Genomic DNA, 12,522 nt, shown 5'->3' on the forward strand with positions numbered 1-12,522 from the left:
GATAGATAGATAGATGGATAGATAGATGGATAGATAGATGGATAGATGGATAGATAGATGGATAGATGGATGGATGGATGGATGGATGGATAGATGGATGGATGGATGGATAGATGGATGGATGGATGGATGTATAGATAGATAGATAGATAGATAGATGGATAGATAGATGGATAGATGGATAGATAGATGGATAGATGGATGGATAGATGGATGGATGGATGGATGGATGGATGGATGGATAGATGGATGGATGGATAGATGATGGATGGATGGATGGATGGATGGAGAGAGAGAGAGAGAGAGATAGAGAGACAGACAGACAGACAGACAGAGAGACAGATAGATAGATAGATAGATAGATAGATAGATAGATAGATAGATAGATAGATAGATAGATAGATAGATAGATAGATAGATAGATAGATAGATAGATAGATAGATAGAGAGAGAGACAGACAGACAGACAGACAGACAGACAGAGAGAGAGATAGATAGATAGATAGATAGATAGATAGATAGATAGATAGATAGATAGATAGATAGATAGATAGATAGATAGATAGATAAATATTTTTTAAATGCGTTGTATTTATTTATGTATTTATGGTGTCTATTGGCTGTGTCATGTTTATAATATTTTATATCAAGAATGCGTAACTACTGGTTTATTTACCTGCACATTCCCGTAAAAGAATGTACCATTTGGAAAACTTCACAGCTCTGCTGGATCTTGCAGGATCGTGTGTGGTCCCTGACGCCCCCTGTTTGCTCATGTTGGTACAGTCCGGTGAATAGCGCTCAGTGTGGATCGCGCGAGCGGCGGGGGGAGTCATTACAGCGCGCGCAGCGGGACAGAGATGCCGAGCTCCGAGCTTTACACAACAAAACACACGATTACAGGTTTGTGGATCTACGGTGTCTTTTTAAAATATCAGGAACGTTAATAACAGCGCGGACTTTTTGGACAGGATTGGGAGAATCTAACGTTACTTTTGAAGAAACTCGTTTTTGTATTATGGACTTGGAAAAGAAGTGAGGATAGAAACGGAATCAGAATAAACGCATCTCGGCTCGTTCGCTTACTACCGAGGAGTTAAAAGTCCGAGGAGGTATCCTGAACGAAAGAACAAAGAAAAAGATGTGAGATTTTACGTTAATCGGTTGTTTGAGAAGAGCACTTTGCTTTCGTCTCTGTGGAGAGAAATACTTTCCCGCCGTTTGATCGCTTCAGAATGTCTGATGTTGGATTACTGCATTTGCTTAAACTTCAGAGAAAACAGAGGAACATGTGTAACCTGACTCTCTGTGTTTTACTCTTCCTGACGTGTTCCTGCTCGTCCTTATCTTCATGTCCTGCCCAGTGCTCCTGTGAAACCACTCTAGTGAACTGTGTTAGCCAAAACTTCAGATCCATCCCACAGCCCCTTCCAGAAAACATCACCGCACTTAACATCAATGGAAACCATATCAGGAATCTGAACAATCAGTCTTTCCCCAGGCCGCTGGAACATTTAACAAACCTTTATGTGTCTGGAAGCCAAGTGGAGCAATTAGACTCCATGGTGTTTAAAAACTTGCCACGTTTGCGTATACTTGACCTCAGCAACAATGGGATTTTACAGTTCAGCGTTGAGGCTTTACCTCAAGACAACAAAATTGAGGTTCTAAACCTCAGCAAATCCTTATACAATCACTCCTACATCGGTGTGTTTGCAGATCTTTTCAATCACCGCCTGCCTAAGGTCTCCCATCTTGATTTGTCCAATAATGACCTGGTGCTCCTTCCAGAAGGCATATTCACGGGCTTGTTGGACCTCACTGTTTTGGATTTGAGGAACAACTCTCTTGTTACAATCAGGAATGATACGTTTTGGAATCGGGCACTTAAAGAGTTGGACTTACGAGACAATGCATTGAAAGTCCTGTCCAACGTGACCCTAGAGAAGCTCAGTTCGATCCCTGATTTGCGAGTCAGACTCGCAGGAAACCCCTGGCGCTGTGATTGCAATATTGAGGACATGCTGATTTGGCTGGAGAGGCATCAGTTTGTGGTAGACAGATTAAACCTAACCTGTTCTGGCCCGGCAGAACTAAAAAATGTCCCACTTTTAACCCTGGAACAATCACAGCTCTCGTGCTGGAGCAACGCCGGAGATGGGATGAACCGTGCGCTGGAGCCCTCCTATGTGTTCCTGGGGATGGTTCTTGCCCTCATTGGGGTCATCTTCCTTCTGGTCCTTTACCTTAACAGGAAAGGGATCAAGAAGTGGTTGTACAATATCCGTGACGCGTGCAGAGATCATATGGAGGGATACCATTACAGATATGAGATCAACTCAGACCCGCGGCTAGCCAACCTCAGCCTCAACTCCGATGTGTGACGAGACACATTGGGAGAACTGGCTTGCACAAATGGCACGCAATCATCGGACTCTAGCTTTGCATGAATACATATAACTGTAGAGGTTTGCTGTGACATGCATTCTTTTTTCAGTCGGATAGGACGTTAACTGGATTTTGCAAGCATCAACCCTGTTATGCTCTCTGCAGGTTCATTCATATATGCTGGTGTGTTGCTATAATGTTGTCCAGTGACGCATGAATCAAGAACATCAAGTGCATATGTTTAGAATTCATATTTCCCTTTTTATAAAAGCACAATGGATGGGACTGTGGAGGGAGGCTGTTTTTTCTGATGAAATCTGAAATTACAGAGTAACCTGTCCTTTTGCAATATGTCAGAACAAACTGTAATGTCATTTTTTTATAGCTTAGTTCATTTCTTCTGCAAAAAAAAACTATTCCGTCTGCCATGCATGTATTTTTTAATTGATGTAAAATTATGGCAATATCCACTTTTTTGATGAGTTATTGGTTTTTATATTTACATTTGTTGGCTGGACATATCAACTCTTTTCTGGGGGATGCCCTGTTGAATTAAAGGTCTTTCACTGATCTTTTCTCTCCAGTCCAGTGATTTTAGGTTCAGACTTTATTACCATTGCAAGAGACAGACTTTTTATATGTATGTAATACTTTTAGTCATTTTTTTAATGATTGCTACTGAGATTATTTTTGTATTAAAAATCAGAACCTGAATTGCTTCCTTTTGACATAATCATTAGACTAGTAACAGCACAGCATGCCTTATGCATATTTGATAATATTAACCTAAATAACATTAATTAAACTGAACATACGTCCATCTCACATGCATCCAATATCACATTCTGAAAGACTGTATTTTTCAAGGCTGTTTATCGTCCTTCAGGCGTAGGACCTTACACCTACTCAAGGTGTTGAAGCTGCAAAGATTTGCATAACATTCAAAAACATCTGTTCGCGATGGGCCTGCAGATCCCGGCATAATATTAAAGCGACAGTCGTGAGAGACATTCATGCGACATCAATCATGACTGATCATTTCCTGAAACAGATTTAATAGCCAGCATTTAGTAGCTTGTTATTTGTGATGTTTATGCTCAAGAAGCACTGAAATCCAAATGGGTTTCTTAATGAACATTTCCTGGTCTCATCGGGCATGTTATTCCAAAGAAAAGCAATTTGTCTTCATTTTTATCAAAGCATAATCACTTTCCCATCTCTTTCAGTTGACGTCACAAATGCCTCTTCTCTAAATCACCTCAGTCTTTTACAAAGCAGTTGTGATTCAATAAATTTCCGACTGAAAAATACTTTCTTTTTTTTGAGAATTGTTGCATGTTAGATTACAGAATTAAAAACAGCATTTCACACCGACTCGAGCCATAAGCTGGCCTCTCATATGTTGGAATCATTGTTTTTCTTTTCATAGCACTCAGGCAATGGTTGGTTATTAAACAATGAAGAAATATGATTAATTATTGACAAATTAATATTTGGGATGCAAAAGGCAACAGAATTTATGTTAACAGAAATACATAATGTTACAAAATGTGGAAGCTGTGAGATTTAATGATAAGACTGGTAGCAGAACCTGAGCCGAGTGCTATATGAGATACTTGTGGCCCACCCAAACAACAGCGCAAATATACATCTCCATTCAACCTTGTGTGACTACATGCCATTTGCTCTCTTAGCTTTGCATGTTATTGTGAAGTACTGTAGCTTAACACAAAAATGATTGTTTCGTCTGTTGTAGATTTATAGTGATTTGCGTTCGAACCGTATTCCAGGTTTGGATGTCATGACATGATTTTGACGAGGTCAATGGAGTTAACCATTCGTTAGCATTCAATGAATGTAATGTATCAGTATGTGCGTTACATGGGAATTGCACCCTTGATGGCATTGCTAGGCAGGCAAATGCCTTCCAGAAAAAGGTAAGTAAATTCTGATTCACATCTGAAAGTAATTCCACCTGAAAGTTGTTGTTTTTTTACCACCAGACCAAAACAATCAGCATCATGCAATGTGTTCACCAAGCATTCATATTTGTGTTCTTGCATAGTATATTTCTGGCTTGGTGTCTTTGCATTATGACCTCACATGTTTGTTTCTGGTTTATTCAGAATTGTCTGATTGGTGTTTTAAGCTACTACTATAGTTCTCCCTATTTCAAGTCTCGCATGGTAAGCATGAGAACCAGCGCAGACAGGAGCTTGATGGTGTATCAGACGCGGCTCTTTGTGTTGGGTTGAATCTGGCAGCCGTTGACACTCCGAGGAATCGCCACACCTTCCCTAGAGGACAGGGCTCTGTCGCCCCTCTCTTGGGAAGGAACAGGTGCTTACTATCTCTCGTTTCCATGGTGACAATCTCGACCTCATGCACTCGCTGTGCAACTGGTGACTCTCGGCAGAATTTATAAACTATGTAGCTCAAACATGTTTGGCAGGGCAGGTGTAATTTGATGGAACAATACAGGCTGGAGAACCTTTAAAGGAGGGCTGGTGCTTTCACTTTGCCATTGCAACCACTTAATAACCCTTGCGCATTAAACCTAGACTCCAAATAGTTGGAAGCAGGATTGGATATAACTGTACAATTTTTGACTCTGCTATTCATTTCTCAATGTAGTGTGCACTGAATCTGCTTGTTTTCACATCACTCCCAGCTGCTTTTGACCCTGACTGCGTTGCCACCTGTTTTATAATTGATGTTTTAACTGTCCATCCATTCATTTTGAATACATGGCCTGTAGCATGATACTGACATTCACTTATATTATTATTATTTTGCAGGGCTTGCATAGCACTGAAATGGCACAGAGTCTGGTCCACTTTGCAGCTGATTCACCCCACAGGAAGTCTTCTCACTGATACAGAATGTAAGGTGACCGACAGTAGGCTATTTTGTGGAAATTATATTGCAATCGTAGGTGGGCATGAAAATACTTTAATTAAAGGCATGGCATTCCTCATAAATTGTTGAACGGATCACATGAATATTTATAATAATGTTTATTGAAAACTATAGGTACTGATGATTTCACAAACATAACTTAGGCCCTCACAGGTTGCTATACTGAAGCTTATGATATGAAGTCGTCTTGTCCACAATGGCCAAATGTAAGGAAGAACTATTCAATTAGTCAGCAAAACCCCAATTAATTCATTAAAAGTAAAGAGTATCATTTATGTGCCTCTGGCATCATTAAATTGAATTAAATAGAAATAGAAATTGATAGAAAATTAACTATAACAAACGTCGGTTCTCCCAAGCACTCCCCCTGTTGGACAAACTGATAGTTTTGTTGTTACTTGCTTTTACCAATTAATATAATGACTGAATTTAACAGACTACAATTTAAATGTTAATTTAAATTTAATACAGTTATCCATATATCTGGAACATAGCTGTAATGTACCCAAAACTATGTATATACAACTGTAAAACTGATTTACTGTTATTTATGATCAAAGGTCATTATTTTTGGGACACCTTTTCCTCATTAGGGTAATACATACAGATTACTGTAATACATTACTGGCTAGATGTCCTGCTAAACAATTTGTTGGTTCAAAGAGCAGCTTTTAAAGTCCTTAACAGATAATTTGATCATATTATCCATATTTTATCATTGCTATCATCTGCCTGTTGTGTTGTGATGAAGGATAATGATATGAGAAATAATGCTACTTATGAAGCACTTAGTGAGTCTAGTTTCTCACTGTTTGATCTTCTATCGTGCCATAATCTGGCACACTCATGTTTACAAAATCTTCTCTGGAATAATCTGGAAATGCTTGGGACTCACACTTGCTTTCCAGACTCAAGACTCATTTTTCTTCCTAGTCTTTTAATTACATTCCATTAGTCAGATCTGAGGAATCACTATAAAAATGAATATCACTCATGCAACACTCTCACTTCTCTTATACACCTTTGAATGTCCATACCAATATTCATAATAGTCTGTGTCACACCACACCCTTTTTACAAATTAAGCATTGCCATCATCTAAACATCATCTTTGTGTTTTTGAGGGTTTCTTTTCTTCCTTTCTAGATGTGTGGACAAAGAAGAAATAGGGATGAGCTACTTCGAGAATATATTGTGAAGAGGTTTACAAATTAAACTGATAACTGACACATATAGTGGCAATATATACTATCACACTCATAGAGCATCCATACCCCATATTTCTAATTATGACATTAAGGGAAAGGCTCCTTCTGCTTAATATAGAGCTATGATGCATTATACAGTGCCAGTTCATCCCTCCCTGCTGAGTGTTATTAAATGACCGCAACGATAAATGAAGACGAATACGAGTCGACAGCCTTGCCAGTCCAATGCAGCAGTTCTCTGAGAACAAATTGAGACATGTGCCTGCAGAAAGGAAAGAATGGCCTTCATTTATTCTGATAAAACACTGTTCTGAGCCCTTGAAATAATACCATTTGGTTATACCAAGAAATGTCAACCGTTACAGTGAACAAAGGGGAATTGTGATTCCAATTTGAATGAGTTTGGTTAAAGCTGCACTCCGTAAGTTTTGCCTCTTTGTCGCCATCTCTGTTTGAAAACCTGGAATTGCAGTTACTTGCGGAATTATCTTGCTTGCGTGGGATGTGCTCCGGCACGGCTTCAGCACGGCTTTTAGGAGTATGTGTGGCAGTATAAGAATTTATACTATAATAAATATTTTCACCGTATATTGTCATCTGAACAAGTAAGTAACAAGTCTGCCACGTTTGTTCTGACCAACTGAGGAAAAAAGCATTACAATAAATTGTGCTACCAATGGTGGTTAAATCTAATGAAAAAATCCAAAATTTCCTCTTCCTAAATGAAGACAAGACCGAGGTAATTGTTTTCGGTCCCAATGAGAACTCTCAGTGTATTAGCCCCGAGTTAGAAAGTTTATCTGTTTTTAGATCCTCTCGGGTTCGGAACCTAGGAGTTCTGGTTGACCAGCATTTAAAATTTGATACACATATCTCCTCTGTTATCGGATCCAGTTTCTATCAACTTCGCTTACTGTCTAAAATTAAACATTTTCTCACTCCTAAAACTTTAGAAATGGCTGTTCACGCTTTTGTTACATCTCGTCTAGATTACTGCAATTCTTTATACTGCGGTATTTCTAAGGGTCAAATTGCACGTCTTCAGCTTGTTCAGAATGCTGCGGCCAGACTTCTTTTAAAGTGTCGTAAATATGAACACATCACCCCGGTTCTTAGATCCTTACACTGGTTGCCGATTTGTCAGAGAATAGATTTTAAAATTTTACTTTTTGTATATAAATCCCTTCGCAACCTAGCCCCTGTCTACCTCTCTGAACTTCTTCATCCCTACACTCCGTCCAGAAGCCTTCGATCCAGTGACCAGGCTTTGTTGGTAGTCCCTCACGTTAGGCTTAAGCGCAGAGGTGAGCGTGCATTTGCAGTGGCAGGGCCTCGACTTTGGAATGCCCTGCCTCTAGAGATTAGAATGGCCCCTTCACTGTCTGTTTTTAAGTCCCTGCTAAAAACGTATTTGTTTTCCTTAGTGTATTGACTACTGTGATATGGCTTATTTTATTTTTTTAACTCGGGTTATATAAAATTTTGTCTGGTCTGTTTTTCTGTGTATGTGGTTTCTTCTGTAAAGCACTTTGGTCAGCCTGTTTGGCTGTTGTATATGTGCTATACAAATAAAATGAACTTGAACTTGAACTAATGATCGATTAGCTCATATCACATCAAACCGTGCATATTTGATTTTACAAACTAATTCCCATGCATGTATGACTGTTAAGTACAGCCGTGTTTCTTATTTGTTACCATGTACATACACTTCAGGTAAGTACCTTGTGTTACCACTCATTTGCCTGTAGGTACAAGATATTTACCATGTGTGTACCTGGGAAGTACACGTACTGTAAAATAAAGTGCTACCAGAAATTTGTCTAACCCAAAAAGCAAACTATGTTCCCTTCGAACTGGTTTTCTTTAAAATACAAATCTTGTGTAATCCCAGGCTATCTGTAATCAGAAGCACATTTAAAACTGGAATATCATTTAATTTCATTCACATGTGTTTCATAAACACATAATCCTTTCTGGATTATGTTTACAGACGTGTCGTAATGACGCAGTGCCATGCTCGAATTTCCTGTGAAAACGTACCACTCAAATTAGAAAATGTATTAATTAGAATACTTATTATTATAAGCTAACCATTGTGAATCTGGCTAAAGTAAGGCGACAGTTTTGAACACTGGCTGGTTATGTACTTTCTCAAATATTGATTTTGGATCATTTTTAACCAAAAAAAGTTACAGACTGCAGCTTTAATAATGATTGGAAAGCGTTTTCATTTTTCAAAGTGATTGGTTCATCATTACCATTTGCAGCCATTGTTATCTGCACTATGAAAACAAAATCAGGAGACATACCACAACTTAATGCATGGTTGTGAGTTAAAAATCCAAATGTATTGATTTAATTTAACCTCTTCAGTTGCAAACACTATTTTCCCATAAACAAATGCAATATATATACATAAAATTTCCATATATGAATTTTGCATGTACTATATGAAACCTATTAGAAAATAGAATATTTTTTATATTAACATGCATATCTAGACCATTCGAATACATGTGTAATATGTGTATATCCATCCGAAAACCCATTAAAACATGTCGATATTATATAAACGATAAACATGTATTACAAAACATATAAACTTACTGATTTATGTATATATGTTATTTGAACGAAGTTGTATGTATAAATAATATATGACATATTTATAGATGGTTGCTAAAAAATACAAAAAAATAATAATTGTACAGCATATTGTCTATTATAAGCATATACAATTTAGTATGGGGATTTTTTTTATGTTATAAACTTATATCTTCATCTACCCAGAGAATATACTTATGTAAAAATTATATATCGTCTTATAGGTAACATATATGCAATTCCGCTCCTGATGAGTTCTGTTGACATAATGATGTTGATCATAATTACACAGCTTATTATTGTGTGCAATTTACACTGTTTTTAACTGAAAGTTTAGTTATTATACGCATTCCCTTAAATAAGTGACTTACTGAAATTGTCTTGATAACTGAAAACTGGGCAGTGGCTTTTTAGTTCCCAGCATGCTTTACATAGTACTGGAAAAGGATAATAAATGTTATTTTATTTTATGTTGTTGTTGTTGTTGTTTACTCATAAATTGAAAAACCCCATTATAAAATCTCACTGCATCCATAGCGAATCAGCCTTCCAGGTTTTGACGTCACGGCTGCAGCACTATATATATATATATGAGGTATTTTTAAGTAAATTGGTTTGATTAGCGAATATTTTGGTGTTGAACCAAGTCCTCCTGACCCATTTAATGTATAAGCAGAGCTGTATGGTTGGCACAAATCACACAAGAGCCCTCAACACACTGTCAAGTACTGCGCTGATAGCCACATGCTTCAGCCACATTTCTGGGGTCCTGTGTGTCATGTCATGGTATTTAAGAATTCTATTTTTAATTGAACTCGTCTGCAAGATTCCTACACGTTAACCTTTAAAGTGTGGTACAGTGCATGATGTTTCAGAGAGAAACAGTTCCTGTGGAGGTGCATTCATATACAAACGCTGCCTGATGTCTTTAAGTTACACAATCGAGCTACAGTCCTTAGTCTTTAAGTATACATGATGTAATGTGTTTTCAGTTTTGAAGGATTGTGCATCACCTCTGTCTTTTATCGTAAATGCAGAGCACCAAGGCCAGTTGTAGTCTGATTACTGTGTATCTGAACCTACAATCACATTATTCCTGTTAGTTTGACATTGACTGATATCATTTCAGTCTAAAATGTTTACCGCTTTTCCACTTTCTTTCTATGAAAAAGAGCAGCTCAGAGTTTGAGCCACTTGTGAATCTTTCCTATTTGGACAGAGATAGCTTTCCATGAGGAGGTAAACGACCCTATGTTTTTTGGGGGTTTTTTGGATAAGTTTGTGTCCTCTGACAAATCTAATCCTGTTCAGATAAGAATAACTGAGACTGTGGTATTTTTTCACAGTCCTTCTCATTTACTTTGACCTTTGACATACAGTAACTCAAGCTAAATTTCCCTTTGCTCTGTCTGGTGCACCTTCTTTATGGATTTTGACCTTTTTGCCATCTTTATTGGTAATAACAATTGGTGGTTCAAATATTGCTGGAATCCCTTCTGACATAAAAAGAACATTAAATCAATAAGCAGAGTCTGATCCTGGAAACTGTTCAGAGCGCCCACTTCAGCATCGTACAAGATCTTCAACTAAATATATATATATATTTTTTTTTCTTGTCAATACTTTACAATAAGGTTCAATTAACATGACTTAGCTTATCATGACAATTAATAATATTTTATACCATTTATTAGCGAATGTACTTTTACAATGTGTTTCAAGTTGAATAAATTCATATTATGAACAAACATTAATTAATAATGAAACTATTAAAGGTACAGTAAGTGATTTCTGAGAAACGCTGTTGATATTTGAAATCACCAAACACACCCCCTACCCAGAAGGCCACTCCCCTTTCTTGATAGCCCCACCCCCAAATTCACAAACATATAAAACCAGTAAAAAATGTGGTAACACCTTATTTTAAGGTGTCATAATACAGAGTAATTACCTAATTAAGTACTTAGTAGTAGCCGTTGTACTTACATGTAAGAAAATGTACTTACCATGTAACTAAGTTATGGAACGGCCTGTACTTACAGTTTGTAATTATATAGATGTAATAGGCAGCTGTTACACATATGTTACGGACCGAGTCTGTTACACAGCTTCCTATGTTGTATTCTATCAGTCTAAAGATTCCACCTTTAGATTTAAAATTAAAGTGTTGCTATAAAAAAGTGACAAAAAAGCAGGGAAACTGAAGTGCAGAATGATTTAATCAAAAACATGTGTCTGTATTTTTGTGGAGAGAGACTTTCAAATGCATATATCTTCTAAATGCAAATATTTGCTTTGATTTGAATCAAATTATAGCTTATATATAATCTTAAGGCTAACATATTGATTCAAACAAGCAAAAAAAGCATTTTTATTTCATTTAGACTAAAGTAGTGACAGATCCATGACTGATTATTGAAAAAAAGAAAGTAGGACGGGGTTTGGTTTTATGCATCAGTCATCGATTGGATGTTGAGATCTGGGCGTGGCTATCAAACAACAAGGCAGATGAGTGTGAGATCGAAGGGGTGGAGTTTAAGAGGACTGAATGACTGGAGATACATGACCAGTGAGAAGTCTGACAGTTTTTGCTGGATCCAGGTACGACATTTTAATTAAATATTACAAGGTCAAAACAATGTCAAATTTAAACACATGCATTAAATGTATACAGAAAATGTATAAAATGCTCTTTTGCAAATGTAGGTTATCCATGACTTTCTGTAACACTTGCATCCAAACAACTTGCATTTTAGTAAAACTGCAGAGATCCTAATCCCATCCCAATCAGGACATGCAATGGCATATGTTAATAATAAGGAAATGAGTTGAGTTGTGCTGAGTCAGACTGTGGCAGCTGTGTTCTGTTGTGTGCTGTGAACTGTAACAACCGATAGCGACTGTGAGCTTCAGGAAAGAGAACATTTCCATCAATCTGTCCACTTACTGGCTGATGGAGCGTCTGTGATAGAAAGCGATAGAAAGTTTTATTTGGTTGCATTCTGCAGTCGCCTTTGTAAACGATGCATATGCTGCTGCCTAATATCCATTCACACACCTGTGGAAACTAATACAAAAATAATAAAGTTTCTTTCTTTTGACACTTTTTTTCTCAGAAATCAGATTTTTTTTCTCTCAAAATTGCAAAATCTAAATTCAGAATTTAGATTTTATTTATTTATTACAGTTTAAAGTTTCAATCTCACCATTCTGATGTTTTTGTTTCCGCTGTGAAATAAAAAATAAATAGTGTAATTATTGTCTCACAATTCTGAGTTTATATCTTACAATTTGGGAATTTCCTCTCAGAACTGCAAGTTTATATCTTGCAATTCTGACTTTTTTCTCAGATAAAAATGCGCAATTACATAATTTTTTCATTCATTCATTTATTCCTTTG

The 12,522-nt window shown here is 37.1% G+C and overlaps 1 protein-coding gene across 1 annotated transcript; it reads left to right on the forward strand.

Moving 5' to 3' along the window:
- Positions 1-830: 830 nt before the first annotated feature.
- tpbg (trophoblast glycoprotein) lies at positions 831-3,091 on the forward strand. The gene has a single exon (XM_079429653.1). It carries the CDS (start codon positions 1,236-1,238, stop codon positions 2,382-2,384), a length of 1,149 nt encoding a protein of 382 aa, XP_079285779.1. The 5' UTR covers positions 831-1,235; the 3' UTR covers positions 2,385-3,091.
- The last annotated feature ends 9,431 nt before the right edge of the window (positions 3,092-12,522 follow it).

Source organism: Barbus barbus, assembly GCF_936440315.1.
Source record: "Barbus barbus genome assembly, chromosome: 12".
Taxonomy (NCBI): domain Eukaryota; kingdom Metazoa; phylum Chordata; class Actinopteri; order Cypriniformes; family Cyprinidae; genus Barbus; species Barbus barbus.

What these genes read in the sequence shown, in the direction of transcription:
- tpbg (XM_079429653.1), top strand. Translation starts at nt 1,236, where the DNA reads ATGTCTGATGTTGGATTACTGCATTTGCTTAAACTTCAGAGAAAACAG.